The sequence below is a fragment of the Anomaloglossus baeobatrachus genome, chromosome 3, assembly GCF_048569485.1.
Source record: "Anomaloglossus baeobatrachus isolate aAnoBae1 chromosome 3, aAnoBae1.hap1, whole genome shotgun sequence".
In the NCBI taxonomy this organism is placed as follows: domain Eukaryota; kingdom Metazoa; phylum Chordata; class Amphibia; order Anura; family Aromobatidae; genus Anomaloglossus; species Anomaloglossus baeobatrachus.
The window spans coordinates 84,528,095-84,553,634 of NC_134355.1; the positions used below are offsets into that span (position 1 = coordinate 84,528,095).

The 25,540-nt window shown below is 50.8% G+C and overlaps 2 protein-coding genes across 2 annotated transcripts in view; one reads left to right on the forward strand and one right to left on the reverse strand.

The window, feature by feature from the left end:
- NDUFAF5 (NADH:ubiquinone oxidoreductase complex assembly factor 5) overlaps positions 1-1,547 on the reverse strand; it is a 79,493-nt gene extending 77,946 nt beyond the window's left edge. The window contains exon 1 of the mRNA XM_075339282.1: positions 1,126-1,547. Within this exon, the coding sequence (XP_075195397.1) occupies positions 1,126-1,383 (258 nt within the window). The 5' untranslated portion in view covers positions 1,384-1,547. The remainder of the gene's footprint in view (positions 1-1,125) is intronic.
- Positions 1,540-25,540, forward strand: part of ESF1 (ESF1 nucleolar pre-rRNA processing protein) — a 136,556-nt gene continuing 112,555 nt past the window's right edge. Inside the window, exons 1-4 of the mRNA XM_075339281.1 lie at positions 1,540-1,634; positions 4,220-4,808; positions 15,106-15,443; positions 16,657-16,770. Coding sequence (XP_075195396.1) covers positions 4,283-4,808; positions 15,106-15,443; positions 16,657-16,770 — 978 coding nt within the window. The 5' untranslated portion in view covers positions 1,540-1,634; positions 4,220-4,282. The remainder of the gene's footprint in view (positions 1,635-4,219; positions 4,809-15,105; positions 15,444-16,656; positions 16,771-25,540) is intronic.

The following is a 25,540-nucleotide window of genomic DNA, read 5'->3' on the forward strand; positions in this document are numbered from 1 at the left end:
GACCTCTTCCCGCAGGTACTCGTACTGGGGGGCACTGACCTCTTCCCGCAGGTACTCGTACTGGGGGGCACTGACCTCTTCCCGCAGGTACTCGTACTGGGGGGCACTGACCTCTTCCCGCAGGTACTCATACTGGGGGCCACTGACCTCTTCCCGCAGGTACTCGTACTGGGGGCCACTGACTCTTCTCATACTGGGGAGCACTGACCTCTTCCCGCAGGTACTCGTATTGGGGGGCACTGACCTCTTCCCGCAGGTACTCATACTGGGGGGCACTGACCTCTTCCCGCAGGTACTCATACTGGGGGGCACTGACCTCTTCCCGCAGGTACTCGTACTGGGGGGCACTGACCTCTTCCCGCAGGTACTCATACTGGGGGCCACTGACCTCTTCCCGCAGGTACTCATACTGGGGGCCACTGACTCTTCTCATACTGGGGAGCACTGACCTCTTCCCGCAGGTACTCGTATTGGGGGGCACTGACCTCTTCCCGCAGGTACTCATACTGGGGGGCACTGACCTCTTCCCGCAGGTACTCGTACTGGGGGCCACTGACCTCTTCCCGCAGGTACTCGTACTGGGGGCCACTGACCTCTTCCCGCAGGTACTCGTACTGGGGGCCACTGACCTCTTCCCGCAGGTACTCGTACTGGGGGCCACTGACCTCTTCCCGCAGGTACTCATACTGGGGGGCACTGACCTCTTCCCGCAGGTACTCGTACTGGGGGCCACTGACTCTTCTCATACTAGGGGGCACTGACCTCTTCCCGCAGGTACTCGTACTGGGGGGCACTGACTCTTCTCATACTGGGGGCCACTGACCTCTTCCCGCAGATACTCATACTGGGGGGCACTGACTCTTCTCATACTGGGGGGCACTGACCTCTTCCCGCAGGTACTCATACTGGGGGGCACTGACCTCTTCCCGCAGGTACTCGTACTGGGGGCCACTGACTCTTCTCATACTGGGGGGCACTGACCTCTTCCCGCAGGTACTCACACTGGGGGGCACTGACCTCTTCCCGCAGGTACTCATACTGGGGGGCACTGACCTCTTCCCGCAGGTACTCATACTGGGGGGCACTGACCTCTTCCCGCAGGTACTCGTACTGGGGGGCACTGACCTCTTCCCGCAGGTACTCGTACTGGGGGGCACTATCCTGAGATGCCGCCCAGTTCTTCTGTCTTCTTTTCATGCTGCGGTCAAACACATTGAAGACATTGTCTGTGCTGGAGGCTGATGCCCTTCTCACTGGCACCATGGTAGTGGAGGGGTGGGCACATGTGTGCCATCCTCTGCTGCTCAGGGCTCGGTGCGCCCTCCTGAGATGCAGGAGAGAGCCCCTCATACACAGTGCAAGCTCCAGTGCACTAGTGGCCATAGCAATGCCTGGCAGTGCCAGTGACCTCAGCAGTGCAGATGCCCCGTGTGGCGAGCAGCAGCACAACCTCAGTGACCAGGGCGCCTCCTTCCACCACACATGCTGATTGCTGAGAGCTTTACAGCCAAGGACACAAACAACGCGAAACTTTTTGGCCACTCCCGGCCGCCGTACTCGGGGTGAGAGGTCACATCCGCCGCAAGGGATTGCTGGGAGAAATCACGTGGAGATCGGTGAGAAGCAGGAATACGGTGAGCGGCAGTGATAAATACGTTATACATAGATTCTAGCAGATGACTAGGGCCTGCCCGCAGCTGATTGGCTGCTCTGGGCTGCCCGGGTCTGCTGGAGCTTGTAGTTCTCCGACTTCGCAGCGATTATTGCCATGTCCATGACTATGTGCTGCAGTCTGATGAAATCCATTGGCTGTGTATGATATTGTGACTGATGGGGACCAGAGAGCAGCTCCCTTCCCTCATAAGCGCTGGGAGTCCCTGTGGATCTGTGTTATGGCTCAAAATTAAAGGGGTTGTTCTCAATAGGGTGGACAACCCCTTTAATTTTATATTTCTTACCTAGATGCAGGTATCTGGGGCTAAAAATCATTTTTGCAATGCGGTTTCAGTACAAATCCTGCACAGATTGTCTTCTATATCCTCTGTGTGCCGCACTGTGAGTTATCTGAGAATCAGTCAGTGAGCTCCGTCTGATGGGGGGTCTGTAACTTCTCATGTCTTTTACTGAGCTCCTCTTATAACCCCAGACCACATCAACACTTAATGTGCAGTGAAGGAGCCTGTGAAGGCAAAAAGCTGCTATATTTCGAAACTCGAATGAAAAAATGATTATTAGTCCCAAATACAGGCACTTAAAGGGGTTTCCCACAAACAAAGGTCATTTTAATCAATAGATCTTGGAATCATAATAATTTATACATTTGGATGTGATTAATAAAAATGTCCCTGTGCTGAGATAATCTTATATATGTGTCCCTGCTGTGTACTGTGTAATGGCTGTGTCTGACCGTACAGGGACATGTTCTGATCATACCACAGCTCCTAGGCAGGGGAGGATGCAAAAAAGAGTATACAGATAGCACAGCACAGGATCACAAATGATTCTTTCTGTGAGGTTACACGTTTTTTAAAAATAGGAAATGTTTTACCTCACAAAAATAATAAGCTGTAATCCCGTGATGTAATGGGTTTATACTCTTATTGCATCCTTCCCTGCTCGGCAGCTGTGGTGTGATCAGACCATGTTCCTGTACGGTCAGACACGGCCATTACACAGTACATAGCAGGGGCACATATATAGGATTATCTCAGAACAGGAACATTGTTTTAAACACATTCAAATGTGGAAATTATTATTATACCAAGATCTATTGATTAACTTTGTTCATGGGAAAACCCCTTTAAGTAAAATGAAAACTGTCCCCCAAACCCCAGTTTACTTTTTTTTACAAAAGGTCAGAAAAAGGTCATCATATTTAGAAGGTGCCATATTAGATATCTGTGCCTCGCAGGTTATCGGGCGTAACATCTCTAGGATCATATGTTTGTTTATATATAATACGATTCCTACCTTGTAATGCACAAACATTACTGAACCCCCCCCCCCCCCTTCCCCATACAGAGCCCACCCTAGGGGTCACGGGACACCGTCTGTGCTGATGTTCCTTATCACAAGTTCGCTCTATTGACCAGCATTGGCCTGCCATTATGGGTCAGGGAATCGTGCTGTGGGCTTCTACCTTGGGCTAGGTTTCTTGATGATGATGGGGGAGCAAAATGTCAATTTATTGCCCATAAGAAATCCACTGCTATTAAAGACCCATAATAGTTGCAGATTTTGGGATCCACCAGCTTTAAAGAGATTTTGGCCAGGAGTGTGCTAATTGCATTCTTGCGGCCACATGACTGCTGTTCCCGGCTCTGACACCAGAGAATCATCACAGCGCAGAGGGCATTCAGTGTGAAGATTCCCAAATCTGCAGTCACAAGGAGTGACACATATAGGGACTGCAGACATGTGGCTTTAGGCCGGACAACCCCCTTTAACAACACCATTAAAAATGTTGACACTCTATGTCAGATCCTCCCTGACCTGATCTTCATGATTTATCCTAAGATTAGGTCACTAATATCTAGACCTTGATAAACCCCCTGACTAAGGGCCGTTTCACACATCCAGCATTTCGCCGGATGACGGATCCGGCACGCATGTAGTACAGTACATTCATTTACAGTGGAAGCGCGACACCATGCAGTTGTGTGCTTCATTCACAACCCATTTGTCCGCATGGTGTCACGCTTCCACTGTAAATGAATGCACTGCACTACATGCATGCCGGATGTGTGAAACTGGCCTTAGTCAGCAAGAGTTCAGCTAGTCTGTCACACCCCTGCTGTGATTAGCAGCTCACGGTCTATAGACATTGTATATAGAGAGCCTGGTGTGGGCGGGGGCAGATTTCTCAGCTCTGCTGCATTATTAAATTCTGATTGTGTCAGAACTGATTCACCCAGTAAGTTAAGTGATACATCGTTGGATTCAGGGTCTGTCTATACACCATGCTGCTCTCAGATGAGTTAGCAAAAAGTTGCATACAGAGTCCCTTTAAATGGCACTATCTAAGAACATCTTGTATCTATGTGCCCTATTAGATGGATGATGGGGTACATCAATATTGGGTGTCTAAACCAGTGTATCCTATTAATTATTACACACATTGTGCTCCCTTGTTTATGTTTTATGTATATATTTTATATATATAATATATAAATTTTTTTTTGCATTATTTATATGCTAATTTAATTTCTTGTCTTTTCAGATCCTTCCTTCATCTATTTCAGATTTTCAATTTTTTTTTAATCTGACCCTTAAAAGCAAGACAATGGCAGGAAAAGGACTTGGTTCTGACCAGCGATTTAGCCGGGTCACACAAGACCCTCGATTTAGGGAAATGCCGGAAAAGGAGAAGAAAATTAAAATCGATAAACGTTTCAGGGCCATGTTCCACGATAAGAAGTTCAGTCTTAAATATACAGTGGACAAAAGGGGGCGTCCGATTAACCACAACACCACGGAAGACCTGAAACGGTACTACGATCTCTCCGATTCTGATGAGGACGTGTTGTCGGATAAAGAAACCACTTTACTGACCAAGAAAGAGAAGAAGAAAGCAAAACAGAAGAAAGCTCCGCCAAAATCCAAAGAAACGTCCAAAGAAACGTCTGCAGAAATCATCAAGGAGAAAGCAGAAATGTCTGAAGAAAAAAATAAGAACAAAGCGAAAGCTAAAGGGGATAAAGTATCTAAGGATATCGGGGTTAAAGAGAAACCATCCAGTAGTGTTCCCCCAAAAAGTAATAAGACATCTGCAAAAGCAATGGAGCAAGAGGAATCTGAGGAAGAATCAGGTACCATGCACATTGAAGGGTTTTTTGGGGAAAGATATTGTCACCTACTCTCAGGTGATCACATTGTAGGGGCACCAAACTGCTCTGCCTTCCCCCTGGTAAAATGTCAGGGATGTGTCATGCTTGACAGACAACCCTGTGGTGTACGGCTGCAGAAGGTCGCTGGGTTTGGCTGCACAAACTGCGCCATCTTTTTCCCTGTGGTGAGAATGGAGTTTTGTGTGCCTTATCTGTTAGGGTTTGCTCTTTCCTCTTTAGGACCCTGCGGAGATATTTTCCTTTCAGGTGCTAATCATTATCCCTCACCCTCTGTTTCTTTATATACCTGCATTTCCCCCCGTTTGGTGATAGAGTTAAGTTGCCGGACGGTCCTGATTGCAAGGAGTCTGCTTTTAATCATCTGAAGAAACGTATATTGCTGTTCCTCTCCCTAAGGGTACCGTCTCACTAAATGACGTACCAGCGATTCCAACCACGATACGACCTGGTCAGGATCGCTGGTGCGTCGTAACATGGTCTCTGGTGAGCTGTCAATCAGGCAGATCTCACCAGCCACCAGCGGCTCGTGTAACAATGCTGCGCTTGGTAACCAGGGTAAATATCGGGTAACTAAGCAAAGCGCTTTGCTTGGTTACCCGATATATACCCTGGTTACCAGCGTACACCGCTTAGCGCTGGCTCCCTGCTCACATAGCCAGGGTACACATTGGGTTACCAAGCAAAGCGCTTTGCTTAGTTACATGATATTTACCCTGGTTACCAGCGTACGCTGCTTACACAGAGTCGGTGCTCGTTGGTCTCCTGCTGTCAAACACGCCATTGTGTGCTGCACAACGGGAGACCAATGAGAAAAAAATGAACCAGAGCAGTGTGTAACGATCAGCGATTTCACAGCAGGGGCCAGGTCACTGCTTATTGTCACACACAGCGAGATCGCTGATGAGGTCACTGGTACGTCACAAAACTTGTGACTCAGCAGCGATTTTGCTAGTGATCTCGCTATGTGAGAAGTACTTCTAAAGCTGGTGTCACACATAACGACGACGACAACGACGTCGCTGCTACGTCACCATTTTCTGTGACGTTGCAGCGACGTCCCGTCGCTGTCGCTGTGTGTGACATCCAGCAACGACCTGGCCCCTGCTGTGAGGTCGCCGGTCGTTGCTGAATGTCCAGCTTCATTTTTTGGTCGTCACTCTCCCGCTGTGACACACACATCGCTGTGTGTGACAGCGAGAGAGCGACGAAATGAAGCGATCAGGAGCCGGCACTGGCAGCTGCGGTAAGCTGTAACCAGCGTAAACATCGGGTAACCAAGGGAAGACCTTTCCCTGGTTACCCGATGTTTACGCTGGTTACCAGCCTCCGCTCTTGCTGCCAGCGCCGGCTCCTGCACTGTGACATGTGGCTGCAGTATGCATCGGGTAATTAACCCGATGTATACTGTAGCAAGGAGAGCAAGGAGCCAGCGCTAAGCAGTGCGCGCGGCTCCCTGCTCTCTGCACTGTGACATGTAGCTGCAGCACACATCGGGTTAATTAACCCGATGTGTGCTGCAGGAGAGCAAGGAGCCAGCGCTAAGCGCGGCTCCCTGCTCTCTGAACTGTGACATGTAGCTGCAGCACACATCGGGTTAATTAACCCGATGTGTGCTGCAGGAGAGCAAGGAGCCAGCGCTAAGCGCGGCTCCCTGCTCTCTGAACATGTAGCACAGCGACCTTATGATCGCTGCTTCTGCTGTGTTTGACAGCTAAGCAGCGATCATAACAGCGACTTACAAGGTCGCTGTTACGTCACCGAAAATGGTGACGTAACAGCGACGTCGTTGTCGCTGTCGTTTAGTGTGACACCAGCTTAAGTCATCTTGGAGATAAGTTCATTGTTTGCTTTTCCCTGTGTGTTCTTTAGGACTTAGTGGTGTTGACTATGCGTTCATCCCTCTCATTCATTACCTAGGGCCTAGCTCAGGGTCAGCCAGGGCCAGGTATCCTGCTCGGCGCATAGGTACGAAACCTATCCAGGGACAATAGGGGGGCCAACAGAAGGTTTCATCAGAGATCACCATGTCACCTTCCCGTAGACACAGGGTTTCCCTCTTCCCTAACTTCGCTTTTTGCCATTTGCTCAGTATTTTCCCATACCTAGCATGACCTGGTAGACCGAGCCCTCGCGGGCAGGGTCCTCTCTCCTCCTGTACCAGTCTGTGCCTTGTTTTGTTTATGATTATTGTACTTGTCCCTATTATGTATACCCCTTTTCACATGTAATGTGCCAATGGAATAAATGGCGCTATAATAACAAATAATGTGTGTATGTATGTGTGTATGTCCGCTAAAGGAATCCACACCGTCACATTTACAATCACAACATTTTGCACAGACACCCCATGTGACTCAGGGAATGTCATAGACTATGTTTTGACTGGAAAATTTAACCCCACACTTTACAGTTACTCTCCAAAAAACCTTCCTCCATTAAAGTCAACGGAGCTGCTAGCTATTAGGTTATTAATAGCAGCTGTGAGTGGTTGCTATAGGAACAAAATAAATTTTCTTTGTCGCTCCATTGGGAGACCCAGACAATTGGGGTGTATAGCTACTGCCTCCGGAGGCCACACAAAGTATTACACTTAAAAGTGTAACCCCTCCCCTCTGCCTATACACCCTCCCGTGCATCACGGGCCCATCAGTTTTTTGCTTTGTGTTGAAGGAGGCACACATGCACTCATGCTCCCATTTTAGTCAGCAGCAGCTGCTGATTGTATCGGATGGAAGAAAAGAGGGCCCCTAACAGGGCCCCCGGCATGCTCCCTTCTCACCCCACTGAGTCGGCGGTGTTGTTAAGGTTGAGGTACCCATTGCGGGTACAGAGGCTGGAGCCACATGCCGTTTTCCTTCCCCATCCCTTAGGGGCTCTGGGAGAAGTGGGATCCTAACCGGTCATCCAGGCACTGGGACCGGGCTCCCTCCGCAGCCCCTGTGGGATTCTGACGGACAGGAGACTGAGTATCATCAGGGACTGGACCCTGCATCTACAGGTACTCTGTGTCCCCTTTGGGGACGGTGCATGGAGCACTTTGGCCTCAGACGCTGCAGCGGCTGCGGTGTTTGGTATGAGACCGGGACTACCGCGCCGACCGTGCCTGCTTGCCGGGCGCGGTTTTAACTTTAGCCCCCGGCTTTTGCGGCCTAGTGCCTTAAACTCCCGCCCCCGGGCCTGCCAGTCAGGGGTAAGGGCGGGACGGTCGGCGTGACGCCGACAGTGAGGGCTGGAGCACGCTTAGGTGTCCTCCTCCCCCCTCACTAATCACCCTGGGGCACCAGATTCCCGCGCTTATTTAGACACGCCCACGGCTCCCTCCTCCCCTGTGAACGCCGACAGCCATGTTTTAAGCACATTCTGCCGGTGGAGGACTTCTGGCTGCAGCTCTGGGAGACCCGAGGCTGGGAATCTGGTGGCCACACACCGCTTGAGCGGTCGGTAAGCCACACCGGTCTCCGGTGCTGGTCCCCCTTGGGTGCCGAACTGTATATATATATATATATATATATATATATATATATATATATATATATATATATATATATATATATATATATATATATATATATATATATATATATATATATATATATATATATACCATATTTGTATACTTTTTCTCGGTTCGGCTGTACTGTTAGCTTGTGGCTATATACCCTCAGTGATCACGCTCCTGGGAGACAACAGCATGTCGTTCACAAGGAGCAAGGGTGCCAAGACACAGGGTTATTTTGCAACCTGTACCTCTTATGCGGCTATGCTACCTGCAGGTTCCACCTACCCTCACTGTGAGCAATGCTCGGCCCCTGTGGCACTCGCTCAGGCGGAGCCTGGGGCACTGGGGGGACCCTCGGCCCAGGTAGAACCGCCGGCTTCCTCTGTCCAGGTGACAGGGACAGAGTTTGCAGTTTTAGCTGAGAAACTCTCTGAGTCACTTTCACAATCCATGACTCAGTCTATGGACAAATGGTCTGCTAAGATACTAGAGGCTTTGCAGTCCAGACCGGTCCTTACACAGGCCCCGGGCCCTGCGGGATCGCCCCCGGGCCCCTCTCGGTCTGCGACGAAGCATGCTCCTGGGGTGGCCTCCAGTTATTACGTGGAGGACTCCGGCACGGACCACAGTCCCAGACCGGCTAAGCGGGCTCGCTTAGAATCTTCCCCGACTTCATCACGCTGTTCGGGGTCTCAGCTTGAGGACTCTCTGGAGGATGAGGCGGAGGTCGCAGCCCAGGACTCTGACCCTGACGTTGCTCTCAATCTTGATACACCTGAAGGGGACGCCATAGTAAATGACCTTATAGCGTCCATCAACCAGGTGCTAGATCTTTCCCCTCCAACTCCACTTGTAGAGGAGTCGGCTTCACAGCAGGAGAAGCACCAGTTTAGGTTTCCCAAACGTACTCTGAGTGCTTTCTTCGATCACTCTAACTTCAGAGATGCTGTCCAGAAGCACAGGGCTTTTCCGGACAAGCGCTTTACTAAACGCCTTAATGACACACGTTACCCCTTCCCCTCTGACGTAGTTAAGGGTTGGGCTCAATGTCCCAAGGTGGATCCTCCAGTCTCTAGACTGGCGGCTAGATCCGTAGTAGCAGTGGCTGACGGTTCATCGCTCAAGGATGCCACGGACAGGCAGATAGAGCTCCTAATGAAATCCATCTATGAAGCCATAGGCGCGTCCTTTGCCCCAGCCTTTGCAGCGGTGTGGGCACTCCAGGCTATCTCAGCTTGTCTGTCTGAGATTAATGCGGTCACCCGTACCTCTGCTCCGCAGGTAGCGTCTTTGACTTCTCAGGCGTCGTTTTTTTCCTCCTACGCCATGAATGCTGTCCTGGACTCGGCTAGCCGTACAGCGGTAGCATCCGCCAATTCGGTGGCAGTCCGCAGGGCCATGTGGCTACACGAATGTAAGGCAGACTCTGATTCCAAGAAGTTCTTGACCGGTTTGCCTTTTTCTGGCGACCGATTGTTTGGCGAGCAATTGGATGAAATTATTAAGCAATCCAAGGGAAAGGACTCGTCCTTACCCCAGCCCAAACTAAAGAGACCTCAGCAACGAAAAATTCAAGCGAGGTTTCGGTCCTTTCGGCCCTCAGCCAGATCCCAATTATCCTCCTCATCCAACAGGCCACAGAAGAGCCAGAGGAACTCTTCTGCATGGCGGTCTAAGTCACGTCCTCCAAAGACCGCCGGAGGCACCGTCTCCAAGGCGGCCTCCTCATGACTTTCGGCCTCCCCAAATCGCATCCTCGGTCGGTGGCAGGCTCTCCCGCTTTTGCGACGCCTGGTGGCCACATGTCCAAGACCGATGGGTGAGAGACGTTCTGTCTCACGGTTACAGGATAGAGTTCAGCTCTCTTCCTCCGACTCGTTTTTTCAGAACATCTCCGCCCCCCGAGCGAACCGTTGCACTTTTTCAGGCGGTGGACACCCTGAAGACAGAAGGAGTTGTGATCCCCGTTCCCCTTCAGGAACGTGGTCGCGGTTTTTACTCCAACCTGTTCGTGGTGCCAAAAAAAAGGACGGTTCATTCCGTCCCGTTTTGGACCTCAAATTGCTCAACAGACATGTGAGAACCAGGCGGTTTCGCATGGAATCCCTCCGCTCTGTCATCGCTTCGATGTCCCAAGGAGACTTCCTTGCATCAATCGACATCAGGGATGCCTATCTCCATGTGCCGATCGCACCAGAGCATCAACGCTTCCTGCGTTTCGCCATGGGGGACGACCACCTTCAGTTTGTGGCACTGCCTTTCGGCCTGGCGACAGCCCCACGGGTCTTCACCAAGGTCATGGCAGCCGTTGTGGCAGTCCTACACGCTCAGGGCCACTCGGTGATCCCGTACTTAGACGATCTCCTAGTCAAGGCACCCTCCAGGGTGGCATGTCAACACAGTCTGACCGTTGCTCTGGAGACTCTCCAGAGGTTCGGGTGGATCATCAATTTCCCAAAGTCAAAATTGACTCCGACCCAATCACTGACGTACCTCGGGATGGAGTTTCATACTCTATCAGCGATAGTCAAGCTTCCGCTGGACAAACAGCGTTCGCTGCAAACAGGGGTGCAATCTCTCCTTCGGGCCCAGTCACACCCCTTGAGGCGCCTCATGCACTTCCTGGGGAAGATGGTGGCAGCAATGGAAGCAGTCCCCTTTGCGCAGTTTCATCTGCGTCCACTCCAATGGGACATTCTCCGCAAATGGGACAGGAGGTCGACGTCCCTAGACAGGAACATCTCTCTTTCTCTGGCAGCCAAGACCTCTCTTCAGTGGTGGCTTCTTCCCACGTCTCTGTCGAAGGGAAAATCTTTCCTGCCCCCATCCTGGGCTGTGGTCACGACGGACGCGAGTCTGTCAGGGTGGGGAGGGGTTTTTCTCCACCACAAGGCTCAGGAAACCTGGACTCCGACAGAGTCCTCCCTTCAGATCAATGTTCTGGAGATAAGGGCAGTGTATCTAGCCCTAAAAGCGTTCCATCGGTGGCTGGAGGGCAGGCAGATCTGCATACAGTCGGACAACGCCACGGCGGTCGCGTACATCAACCATCAGGGCGGCACTCGCAGTCGTCAAGCCTTCCAAGAAGTTTGGCGGATTCTGCTGTGGGCGGAGGCCACAGCCTCCACCATCTCCGCGGTTCACATCCCGGGCGTAGAAAACTGGGAAGCAGACTTTCTCAGTCGCCAGGGCATGGACGCAGGGGAATGGTCTCTTCACCCGGACGTGTTTCAAGAGATCTGTTGCCGCTGGGGAACGCCGGACGTCGATCTCATGGCGTCTCGGCACAACAACAAGGTCCCGGCATTCATGGCACGGTCTCAGGATCACAGAGCTCTGGCGGCGGACGCCTTAGTTCAGGATTGGTCGCAGTTTCGACTGCCTTATGTATTTCCTCCTCTGGCAATGCTGCCCAGAGTGTTGCGCAAGATCAGGTCCGACTGCCGCCGCGCCATCCTCGTCGCTCCAAACTGGCCGAGGAGGTCGTGGTTCCCGGACCTGTGGCACCTCACGGTGGGTCAACCATGGGTGCTCCCAGACCGACCAGACTTGCTGTCCCAAGGGCCTTTTTTCCATCTGAATTCTGCGGCCCTCAACCTGACTGTGTGGCCATTGAGTCCTGGCTCCTAGCGTCCTCAGGGTTATCTCAAGAGGTCATTGCCACTATGAGACAGGCCAGGAAACCAACGTCCGCCAAGATCTATCACAGGACTTGGAGGATCTTCTTAGCCTGGTGCTCTGATAAGGGTTTTACCCCCTGGCCGTTTGCCTTACCCACTTTTCTTTCCTTCCTTCAATCCGGAATGGACAAGGGTTTGTCTCTCGGCTCTCTTAAGGGACAGGTATCGGCGCTTTCCGTGTTTTTTCAAAAGCGTCTAGCTAGGCTTCCGCAGGTCCGCACGTTCCTGCAGGGAGTTTGCCACATAGTCCCACCTTACAAGCGGCCACTGGAACCCTGGGATCTCAACGGGGTTCTCCGGGCTCTTCAGAAACCACCTTTTGAGCCGCTGCGGGATGTCTCTCTATCACGTCTTTCGCAGAAGGTGGCATTTCTTGTGGCAGTTACATCACTCCGAAGAGTGTCAGAGCTTGCAGCACTGTCATGCAAAGCCCCCTTCCTGGTATTTCACCAGGATAAGGTGGTTCTACGTCCGGTCCTGGACTTTCTCCCTAAGGTGGTGTCCCCTTTTCATCTCAATCAGGATATCTCCTTACCTTCATTTTGCCCGCATCCAATTCACCAATGTGAAAAGGATTTGCATTTGTTAGATCTAGTGAGAGCACTCCGGATCTACGTGTCTCGCACGGCGCCCCTGCGCCGTTCAGATGCGCTCTTTGTCCTTGTCGCTGGCCAGCGTAAAGGGTCGCAGGCTTCCAAGTCAACCTTGGCTCGGTGGATCAAGGAACCGATTCTTGAAGCCTACCGTTCTTCTGGGCTTCCGGTTCCTTCAGGGCTGAAGGCCCATTCTACCAGAGCCGTGGGTGCGTCCTGGGCATTGCGGCACCAGGCTACGGCTCAGCAGGTGTGTCAGGCGACTACCTGGTCTAGTCTGCACACTTTCACGAAACACTATCAGGTGCATACCTATGCTTCGGCGGATGCCAGTCTAGGTAGGCGAGTCCTTCAGGCGGCGGTTGCCCACCTGTAGGAGGGGGCCGTTGTCGGCTCTTTTTATCGGGGTATTCCTTTACCCACCCAGGGACTGCTTTTGGACGTCCCAATTGTCTGGGTCTCCCAATGGAGCGACAAAGAAGAAGGGAATTTTGTTTACTTACCGTAAATTCCTTTTCTTCTAGCTCCTATTGGGAGACCCAGCACCCGCCCCTGTTCCCTTCGGGCTGTTCTTCTTTTGTGTACACATGTTGTTCATGTTGAAATTGTTCTTTTGGTTCATGGTTTCAGTTCTCCGAACATCCTTCGGATTGAATTTGCCTTAGACCAATTTATAAGTTTCCTCCTTCCTGCTTTGGCACCAAAACTGATGGGCCCGTGATGCACGGGAGGGTGTATAGGCAGAGGGGAGGGGTTACACTTTTTAAAGTGTAATACTTTGTGTGGCCTCCGGAGGCAGTAGCTATACACCCCAATTGTCTGGGTCTCCCAATAGGAGCTAGAAGAAAAGGAATTTACGGTAAGTAAACAAAATTCCCTTCGTTAGTATAAGAAGTTTATGTGTGAGGTAATAAGTTGTCTGTGGGGAAAAGGATAGAGAGAGACAGGGGAAGAGACAGAGACAGGGGCAGAGACAGGGAAAGAGACAGGCGATTACTATCCCGAGCAACGCCCGGTACTACAGCTCGTAATAACATAAAACTTTCCACATCCAATGGTTCCAATTTGCTTTACATCAGTACAGACAATGGCTTATGTTTATGGCTTGGTGAGGAATGGGTGACCCGGCACTAGGCGTGACACGGTGTACCAGTATCCGTGTACCCTGCAGTGTTCATTTATATATGGTTATTTGGCATTTAGTTAATTTTTACTGTAGATCTATTGCTAATGTTTTTCCACCTGGAGACTTGTATGTCGCTTAGTGCCACCTTGGGAAGTGTATGACAATTAGCTGGTCTCCAGGAGCTCGTTAGGAGTATTTGGATGTAGCTGCCCTGTTCGTTATTATTCGACTCTCTAAAGAGCCTTTGGAAATAAATCAAGTCAGAGACTTCTCCAAAAAAACAAAATGAACCCGCAGAGTTTGAGCCTCTCATCATAGCATATCGGGTCCTAGCTGCATTGACATTGTAATAGCTGAGCCACCTCCATGCAGGCTGGAATCCGGCTGTATTACGCAGGTGGCACCTTAATCTCATAACATGGACCGCAGTTATCTTCAATAACATCTGTTTAGCCGTTTAGGTGACACTTTCAATCTTTCACCTTGGCATTTAATATGGTTGTTGCTATTCTGCACGCTCACAATCATGGAGTGCTGATGGGTTACCTTGCAATTTAGGAGTCTATATAAATGCCCCTATCACTGCTATCTCAGTCATCCTATGGGGCTACATATTACTGAAGTTAGATCACTCACTCAAGTTTCCATAGAGGAATAAAAAAAAAAAGTAAAATGTACTAAAAAAATAAAAAAAAAAAAAGTTCTTAAAAAATATTAAAGAAATAAAAAATGAAATTTGAATAACCCCCTTTTCCTCATCTGGAAATGCCAGGAAGAAATCAACTTTATTCCTCCCAGCAGCCTCTGGCTTTCAGTCATGGGGGATAGGTCGGAATGGTTTCAGTCACAGCTCAGTAAACCGTGATCGACAGCTGTAATTGTGACCCTGGCACTGACTGACAGCCGGCTCTGTGCTGATTCTGGGCCGGCTGTCAGTCAGTGCCGAGGGATAGTTACTGCCGCCGCTCACTATGCACAGATTCAAGCCACAGCGGCCATTCCGTATAACTAAAAGCCCAAAGCTGCCGGGAGGAACAAAGATCATTGCTTCCTGGCAGCGGCTGCACTGTGCCAGAATGCTATTAACTCTGATTAACTCCATATCTGCTGGTTAATAATATTTTTTTTTTTACATGCCGTTTCCCTTTTAAAATCAATACCAGAATTGGATATTTTGAGGGATTTTTTATTTTTCAAACTGAATGGTATCATTTACAACCTCAACTCGTTTTGGAACAAACGGCTTTCATATGGCTATGTTGACGGAAAAATAAAAAAATCTAAATTGTGCCAAAATGGAAGAAAAAAAATATGTGCCCCAGAATCCTCTCCTCACGTGTGTATAACTGTTACCTTGCAGGACTGGAAGATGAGAGCGATCAGGACAGCGATGATGAGGTGAGCGCTGAGGAAGAGCTGAGCGGAGTGGAGCGAGAGGAAGAGGAGGAAACTGATGGAGACAGCGGAGAGAACGATTCTGAAGAAGGAGAGTCAGAGGAAGATGAAGAGGCCAGCTCTGGAGAGGAGGAGGACAGTGACAGTGACCCGGATCTCGCTCGAGGCAAAGGAAATATTGAAACAAGTTCTGATGATGATGAGGACGATGATGAGGACGATCAGCTTGACTTGCCAGGGATAGAAGCTGAGATTGAGCATTCTTGGAGAGAAATGGACAAAGAAGCTCCTCGAGGGGATGAGGTAAGGGCCAAAATACTTGCATCTTAGGTGTTTCTGGAAAACTATGTGTAACATTCAGGCCAGTATCTATCCCTTAAGTTTCCACTTTGGTTGCTGGCACCGCAGCTTTGTAGTGGGTGATATGGGGCAGCGACACTTCAGTCCTGTCCATGGGACTTGTGCTGCTCAGTCAGAGCTATGGGATTAATTCCTGGCTGCTAAGGGTGCACAGATGAGATCTTGAGCTGAGAGCTCCATCTGCGCACGTGCCATCTCCAGGCGCCATTATTTGAAGCCAGCCCAGCCACCACAGACCCTTCACAGCCGACGCAGTATTGCCTCTGCCTCCTGCTAGCCCTCTCCACCAGCCCCCGGTAAGCTACATTCGGATCATAAGAGGCCGGCTTTTACCTACCCACTCTAATTAATTGACAACACTCCTGTCAAGTACACACTGGAAGAGATCTGTCAATCACATGATGCGGTGCTGAGGGAAGCCAGACGGAGGCCGCCCCGGACTAGTAAGGTCAGTTTGTATAGTCCTGGGTGGATCTCATCGTCCGGGCTAGCATCATTCCAATGGGGCTGGCGCTATGTCATGTGACATTAGTGTATCTATGGGCCGCCGTCTTCACCTTTCACGTCTGCGGATATTGTTCAGTCTGACAGGACTGTGAAGGCTGCAGCCAATCAGTTTTTGATGATGGGCTGCAGAGACATGTGACTGCTGGGAGACACAGCGCCATCATCAATGGAATGGTCAATGAAGTGAGCGTTTCCTTCATTTTCTCTGGGGCTCTGTAGCATATAATATATTGTGTGGTGGAGAAGCCATTTCCCCTCTTTCTCCCCTGGTCTTATCAGTTACTTGACTTGCTGCAGAAGGAGCCTCCCCCCACTGCTCTTCCTTCTGGGAGCCATGCGCCTGCAAGCCCCGCCTCTTAACTGTCAGTCAAAAATGGAGCAGAGCAGAAGACAATTAACCCCTTTGTTCTCTGCAGGATTTCAGCTTCTTTTTATCAGTCCTGTTTAGTTTTAGTGTTCTTTTAATAACTGAGTCTATCCTTATACAATCGCATTGTTAATCCCCCGCGTACACGCTGCGCTATCCCAGAGTCAAGGAGTTTCTCCAATGTCTTATACGTTTTCTCTGCCCCTTTCCTGTGATCGGATGTTGGGGCGCAGGAGCGCCTCTATTAAGTAGATTCCTTTATTATGAATATTATGTTTTTAGGTAACCAGACGATTAGCAGTTTGCAACATGGACTGGGATCGACTGAGAGCTAAAGACCTGCTGGCACTGTTTAACTCCTTTAAACCTAAAGGGGGGATTGTGTTTTCTGTAAAGGTAAGTCCTTGCTATATCCGAGCCCATGCACTTATGTCAGCCGTCTCTGGACGTCCATAATCATACATGGGAGCTGCTTTAGGCACCTCTGTAATTCCTACAACCATGGGAGTCATGAATCCACAAATAAAATACCAAAAAAACCTTTTTTCTTTGTCGCTCTATTGGGAGACCCAGACAATTGGGTGTATAGGCTATGCCTCCGGAGGCCGCACAAAGTATTACACTCAAAAGTGTTAAGCCCCTCCCCTTCTGCCTATACACCCCCCGTGCTCCCACGGGCTCCTCAGTTTTTTGCTTTGTGCGAAGGAGGTCAGACACGCACAGCACAGCTCCACAGATTGGTCAGCAGCAGCTGCTGACCATGTCGGTTGGAAGAAAAGTGGGCCCATATAGGGCCCCCAGCATGCTCCCTTCTCACCCCACTCTTGTCGGCGGTGTTGTTAAGGTTGAGGTATCCATTGCGGGTACAGAGGCTGGAGCCCACATGCTGCTTTCCTTCCCCATCCCCCTCAGGGCTCTGGGTGAAGTGGGATCCTATCGGTCTCCAGGCACTGAGACCGTGCTTCATCCACAACTCCTGGGAGACTGCTGGATAGGAGCTGGGTACCGTTCAGGGACATGGCCCTGCTACGTGAAGGTACTCTGTATCCCTGTGGGGACCGCGCACGGCAACACCTCAGCTTTGCTGGGTGTGCTAGTGCACCGGGGACCGCGGCGCTGCCGGGTTAAACTGTGCCATTACACACTCAGCGTCGCTGAGTGTGTTTATATGTAGGGGCTACCGCGCTAACCGCCGCTGCCATGTGAAACTGCGGCGCGGCTGGGACTTGTAGTTCGCCGGGGACTTCGGCGTCGGCCGCGCTTTTATGGCGGCGACGCTTATACTCGAGTCCCCGGCTTGCTTGCGGCCTAGTTTCCTTCTCCCGCCCTCAGCCCTGACAGGCAGGGGAAGGGCGGGACGCTGCACGGAACAGAGCAGCACTGAGGGCTGGAGTATGATTTCCATACTCCACCCCCCTCACTGTGCACAGTGTGACCACCTCGGCCACGCCCACGGCTCCCTCCTCTCGTCAGGACGCCACAGCCATTTCCTGTCAGCTCCTCCGACGCTGCAGAGAGGGACAAACACTGGGAGACACAGACACGGTCTCTGGTGGCCTCATAACCGCTTTAGGCGGCTGGTAAGCAGCACCTGTGGTGCTAGCCTCATGGTGCTGTAGTGTACTGATACATTATTTGTGTATAGTATATATTTTACACTGTATGAGCACAGTTCATTCTGGCTATATACCCTATTGTGTTACTAGGGAAAACAATAGCATGGCGCCCACAAAAGGCAGGGGTGCCAAAAACACAGGCTTATTATGAGACCCTCATCGTGTGCAATGTTGGGCCCCTGTGACACTTTTTCAGCCAGGGCCTCTGCTAAGAGGGGCCCAGGGGGAGCCACCTGTTGACACTGTCCTAGTGACGGGGACGGAGTTCACAAAACTCTCTGAGACTATGGCTAAGATACTAGAAGCCTTGCAGTCCAGGCCGGTATCTCAGCACAGGGACTCTGTTGAATCATTGTTCCCTGGCCCCCCTCAGTTGGACCAACAATGTCCTCCCGGGGTATCTCATGGATCCCAGGCTGAGGGTTCTGACACAGACCCCAGCCCCAGACCGACTAAGCGGGCTCGCTTAGAATTTCCCTCGACATCATATTGTTCAGGGTCTCAGCGGGGGGAATATCTGATTGATGATGCGGAGACAGCTGATCAGGATTCTGATCCTGAGGGCGCTCTCAATCTTAATACTCCAGACGGGGACGCCATAGTGAACGATCTTATTGCGTCCATCGATCAAATGCTGGATATTTCTCCCTCAGCTCCTCCGGCGGAGGAGTCAGCTTCTCATACACCGAGTATGTTTCTAGACCACTCTGATTTCAGAGAGGCAGTCCAGAATCATCATGCTTGTCCAGATAAGCGTTTTTTCTAAGCGCCTTAAGGATACACGTTATCTTTTTCCCCCTGACGTGGTTAAAGGTTGGATTTAGTGTCCCACAGTGGATCCTCCAATCTCCAGACTGGCGGCTAGATCCATACTTGCAGTGGAAAATGGGGCCTCGCTCAAAAATGCCACTGACAGGCAGATGGAGCTCTGGTTGAAATCCATATATGAAGCTATCGGAGCTTCTTTTGCCCCAGCATTCGCAGCCGTATGGGCGCTACAAGCTATCTCAGCAAGCGCAAAATTGAAGCAGCCACATGCACGGCCGCGCCACAAGTGGCATCCATTTCCACCCAGACATCGGCAATTGCGTCTTACGCTATTAAGGCTGTCCTGGACTCTGCGAGCCGTACGGCGGTCGCGGCCGCCAATTCGGTGGTACTCCGCAGGGCTTTGTGGCTACGGGAATGGAAGGCAGATTCTGCTTCCAAAAAAGCGCTTAACCAGTTTGCCAATTTCTGGCGACAGGCTGTTTGGCGAGCGTCTGGATGAAATCATCAATCAATCCAAGGGAAAGGATACATCCTTACCCCAGCCCACACAGAACATACCCCAACAGAGGAGAGGGCAGTCGAGGTTTCGGTCCTTTCAGGGCGCGGGCAGGTCTCAATTCTCCTCGTCCAAAAGGTCTCAGAAAGAACAAAGGAACTCTGACGCATGGCGGTCTAAGTCACGTCCTTAAAAGGTCACCGGAGGCGCCGCTAATAAAGCGGCTTCCTCATGACTTTCGACCTCCTCTAGTAGCATCCTCGGTCGGTGGCAGGCTCTCCCGCTTTTGCGACACCTGGCTGCCACAAATAAAAGACCGCTGGGTGAGAGACATTCTGTCTCACGGTTACAAGATAGAGTTCACCTCTCGTCCCCCGACTCGATTCTTCAGGTCATCCCCGCCTCCCTAGCGAGCCGAGGCTCTTCTGCAGGCGCGGCGCACTCTGAAGGCAGAAGGAGTGGTGATCCCGGTTCCTCTTCAGCAACAGAGCCACGGTTTTTACTCCAACTTGTTTGTGGTCCCAAAGGAGGACGGGTCTTTCCGCCCGGTCCCGGACCTGAAACTGCTCAACAAACATGTAAAGACCAGACGGTTCAGGATGGAATCCCTCCACTCCGTCATCGCCTCAATGTCCCAAGGAGATTTCCTTGCATCGATCGATATCAAAGATGCTTATCTCCACGTACCGATTGCTCCAGAGCACCAGCGCTTCTTGCGCTTCGCCATAGGAAACAAACACCTGCAATTCGTGACACTGCCGTTCGGCCTGGCAACAGCCCCACGGGTTTTTACCAAGGTTATGGCTACTGTAGTAGCGCTCCTACACTCGCAGGGTCACTCGGTGATCCCGTACTTGGATGCTGATCAAGGCACCCTCTCAAGAGGCATGCCAACGCAGCCTCGACGCTTCCCTGGAGACTCTCCAGGGTTTCGGGTGGATCATCAATTTTCCAAAGTCAAATCTGACACCGGCCCAATCGCTGACATATCTTGGCATGGAGTTTCATACCCTCTCAGCGATAGTGAAGCTTCCGCTGATCAAGCAGCAGTCACTACAGAAAGGGGTACAATCTCTCCTTCAAGGCCAGTCACACTCCTTGAGGCGCCTCATGCACTTCCGGGGGAAGATGGTGGCAGCAATGGAGGCAGTCCCTTCCGCGCAGTTTCTCCTGCGTCCCCTTCAATGGGACATCCTACGCAAATGGGACAGGAAGCCGACGTCCCTCAACAGGACCGTCTCCCTCTCTCAGGCGACCAAAGCTTCCCTTCGGTGGTGGCTTCTTCCCACTTCATTATCGAAGGGGAAATCCTTCCTACCCCCATCCTGGGAAATAGTCACGACGGACGCGAGTCTGTCAGGGTGGGGAGCGGTTTTTTCTCCACCACAGGGCTCAGGGTACGTGGACCCTGCAAGAGTCCTCGCTTCGGATCAACGTTCTGGAAATACGGGCAGTGTATCTTGCCCAGAAAGCGTTCCAGCAGTGGCTGGAGGGCAAGCAGATCCGAATTCAGTCGGACAATTCCACAGCGGTGGCATACATCAACCACCAAGGTGGCACACGCAGCCGGCTAGCCTTCCAGGAAGTCCGGCGGATTTTGATGTGGGTGGAAGCCACGGCATCCACCATATCCGCAGTTCACATCCCAGGCGTGGAAAACTGGGAAGCAGATTATCTCAGTTGCCAGGGCATGGACGCAGGGGAATGGTCCCTTCACACGGACGTGTTTCAGGAGATCCGTTGCTGCTGGGGGGTGTCGGACGTCGACCTCATGGCGTCCCGGCACAACAACAAGGTACCAATGTTCATGGCACGGTCTCAAGATCCCAGAGCTCTGGCGGCAGACGCCTTAGTTCAGGATGGTCGCAGTTTCAGCTCCCTTATGTGTTTCCTCCGCTGGCACTGTTGCCCAGAGTGTTACGCAAGATCAGGGCCGACTGCCGCCGCGCCATCCTCGTCGCTCCAGGCTGGCCAGGAGGTCGTGGCACCCGGATCTGTGGCATCTCACGGTCGGCCAACCGTGGACACTACCAGACCGACCAGACTTGCTATCTCGAGGGCCGTTTTTTTCCATCTGAATTCTGCGGCCCTCAACCTGACTGTGTGGCCATTGAGTCCTGGACCCTAGCGTCTTCAGGGTTATCTCAAGACGTCATTGCCACTATGAGACAGGCTAGGAAACCAACATCCGCCAAGATCTACCACAGAACGTGGAAAATTTTCCTGTCGTGGTGCTCTGCTCAGGGTATTTCTCCCTGGCCTTTTGCCTTGACCACTTTTCTGTCCTTCCTTCAATCTGGACTGGAAAAGGGTTTGGCGCTCGGCTCCCTTTAGGGACAAGTCTCAGCGCTCTCTGGGTTTTTTCCAGAAGCGCCTAGCCAGGCTTCCACAGGTACGCACGTTCCTGCAGGGGGTTTGTCACATTGTTCCACATTACAAGCGGCCGTTAGATCCCTGGGATCTAAACAGGGTTCTGATGGTTCTTCAGAGACCACCATTCGAGCCAATGAGAGATATTTCCCTCTCACGACTTTCGCAGAAAGTGTTTTTTTCTAGTAGCAGTCACTTCTCTTCGGAGAGTGTCTGAGCTAGCAGCATTGTCGTGCAAAGCCCCTTTCCTGGTGTTTCACCAGGACAAGGTGGTTCTACGTCCGGTTCCGGATTTTCTCCCTAAGGTGGTATCCTCTTTTCATCTCAATCAGGATATCTCCTTACCTTCTTGTTATCCTCATCCAGTTCACCAATGTGAAAAGGATTTGCACTTGTTAGATTTGGTGAGAGCACTCAGACTCTACATTTCTCGTACGGCGCCCCTGCGCCGCTCGGATGCACTCTTTGTCCTTGTCGCTGGCCAGCGTAAAGGGTCACAGGATTCCAAATCAACCCTGGCTCGGTGGATCTAGGAGCCAATTATCGAAGCCTACCGTTCTGCTGAGCTTCCGGTTCCCTCAGGGCTGAAAGCCCGTTCTACCAGAGCCGTGGGCGCGTCCTGGGCTTTGAGGCACCAGGCTACGGCTCAGCAGGTGTGTCAGGCGGCTACCTGGTCGAGCCTGCACACTTTCACGAAGCACTATCAGGTGCATACCTATGCTTCGGCGGATGCCAGCCTAGGTAGACGAGTCCTTCAGGCGGCGGTTGCCCACCTGTAGGAAGGGGCCGTTTTACGGCTCTCTTACGAGGTATTATTTTACCCACCCAGGGACTGCTTTTGGACGTCCCAATTGTCTGGGTCTCCCAATAGAGCGACAAAGAAGAAGGGAATTTTGTTTACTTACCGTAAATTCCTTTTCTTCTAGCTCTAATTGGGAGACCCAGCACCCGCCCCTGTTTTTTTGTGTACACATGTTGTTCATGTTGAATGGTTTCAGTTCTCCGATATTCCTTCGGATTGAAGTTACTTTTAACCAGTTTATAATTCTTTTTTCCTCCTTCTTGCTTTTGCACCAAAACTGAGGAGCCCGTGGGAGCAACGGGGGGTGTATAGGCAGAAGGGGAGGGGCTTAACACTTTTGAGTGTAATACTTTGTGCGGCCTCCGGAGGCATAGCCTATACACCCAATTGTCTGGGTCTCCCAATTAGAGCTAGAAGAAAAGGAATTTACGGTAAGTAAACAAAATTCCCTTCTTTCTGTTAAAATCATCAAATATAAAGACAAAATAAAGAGAACAGTCTTAGTGGAGAGAACAAGCACATAAGGTGCAAATTAGGAGGCACAAAGTATTCAGAGGTCGTATATAAAGAGTAAATACTCTTATGTATACTAATCCACAGTAATGGAGCGGCCAGATGAATCAGTCTACCAATGTAAGGCTAAGAAACAGCGCTCCAGATATAAGCAATGTTACACAACTTACCCATAATCTCTGGTGTCAACCATGCACCAGTACTGGTGATTATGGGTAAGTGGTGCTAGTAACATTGCTTATATCCTGGGCGTTGTTTCTTAGCCTTATGCCGGAGTCACACGGTATGATCTATTGTGCGAACGTACCTGCCCCGTCGTTTGTGCGTCATGGGAAATTAGTTGCCTGTGGCGCACAAAGTCGTTAACCCCCCGTCACACGCACTTACCTCCCGGACGACCTCGCTGTGGGTGGCGAACATCCTCTTCCTGAAGGGGGAGGGACGTTCGGCGTCATAGCGGCGTCACACAGCAGCCGGACAATAGAAGCGGAGGGGCGGAGATGAGCTGTACGTAAACATCCCGCCCACCTCCTTCCCTCCGCATTGCCAGCGGGACGCAGGTAAGCTGTGTGCATCGTTCCCAGGGTGTCACACGGAGCGATGTGCGCTGCCTCGGAACGATGAACAACCGGCGCGCAGAAGAAGAAACGACTTTTTGATAATGAGCGACGTAGCAACGATAAGGTGAGTATTTTTGCTCGTTCACCGTCGCTCGTAGCTGTCACACGCTACGATATATCAAACGATGCCAGATGTGCGTCACTTACGACGTGACCCCGCCGACATATCGCCCGATATATCGTACCGTGTGAGGCCCACATTAGATTGGTAGATTGATTCATTTGGCAGCTCCAGTACTATGGATTAGGCTTTTTATTCTACTTACTTTATGTCTATATTGTCACGAGTGTGGCATTTCCTGATGTGATCTCTGGTGGATATGGATCAGAAGGTCATATCGTATTGTTGATCACAGATCCGCTTTAGTGCCCATTCATTGTTTACCCTGAGTTGTAGCGTATTTCATTCCATCTGGTACTGAAGGGGTAAGAGGTTCGTTTCTTTCCTATAGTGATCTAAGAGTTGTAACCTCAGCTGCAGCCACTCCCTTCTGCTATAAATATCCGCTCCTCACTCCTTCCTATGCTGGCTTTAGCTCATACCTATGCTGTCCATGTTGAAGGATCTTGGTGCTGCATAGCTGTGGTGTCATTTCTGTTGTAGTTGCAAAGTTTTCTGCTGAAGAAACCAAGTAGTGCTTATTGTTATGTCTTTCCCCACCCATTTGTCTTACCTTCATCATGTTGTCTTATTGCACTGGTGAAACTAGCATTTCGCTGGCCTTCATTAGTCAGGGTGAGTTCAGAGCCAACGAATGCCTAGACATGTGACGGCACAAGTGGGAAGCACCTGTCTAGTACATACGTACATAAGAGCGTTTAGGGATCAGCCTCAGTGTTAGGAGGTGACCCCTGCTCCCCTCTCCCTAGCCAGGGCCTGTTGTATTGCTACCCTGGTGTTCTCTCTGTGTTACACCGCTCGCCAAGAATCCTCTTGTACCTGGCATGATACCTGCAGTCACATTGTGACATATATATGATGCACTATTCTGACCTATTAGGGTATGTGCCCACGATCAGGACTCGCTGCGTTCAGAACGCAGTGAGTCCTGACCGGGGGAGGGGAGGGGGGGGGGCGATCTGTATATGGCCTCTATACACATTACATATTTGTGGAAACACTGCCTTTTACATTTCTAAGAGCAGAAAATTTGGTAACACAATAAGTTATCCTCTAGCAACCCTCAACTCTGGAGATCACCGATCCTAAAGAGTTGAAGTGACATCAGTAATTTAAGTGATCAGTGCGGCTAGTCACTAGCCATCTACATATTCTGCTCCTGACTGCACAGGACAGTGATTAGCTGCAGTGGTCACATAAATGATGGGCATGGGGTCATCCCTGCCGGACTGGTGGAGACCCCTGGATCTTTAGTGTTTGAGTAGAGGAGGGGAGTTTTATTAGAAAAATAATATTTATTCAAAAGTATTTATACCTATCTTCTTCTTCTTTTGTTACCTCTATTTTCTTTCCCCCCCCAAAAAAAATAATTATATATATATATATATATATATATATATATATATATATATATATATATATATATATATATATATATATAATATTTTAGCTGTAGTACCCGGGCCAGTAACTGTCTCTTTCCCAGTCTCTGTCTGTCTGTCTGTCTGTCTCTTTCCCCGTCTGTCTCTTTTACATCTGTCTTGGTCTGTCTCTTTCCCGGTCTGTCTCTTTCCCGGTCTGTCTCTTTCCCCGGTCTGTCTCTTTCCCCGGTCTGTCTCTTTCCCCGGTCTGTCTCTTTCCCCGGTCTGTCTCTTTCCCCGGTCTGTCTCTTTCCCCGGTCTGTCTCTTTCCCCGGTCTGTCTCTTTCCCGGTCTGTGTCTTTCCCCGGCTGTGTCTTTCCCCGGCTGTGTCTTTCCCCGGCTGTGTCTTTCCCCGGCTGTCTCGGTCTGTGTCTCTGTCTGTCTGTCTTTTTCTGTCTCTCTATCCATCTCTCCACCGACATCATATAACCTCATG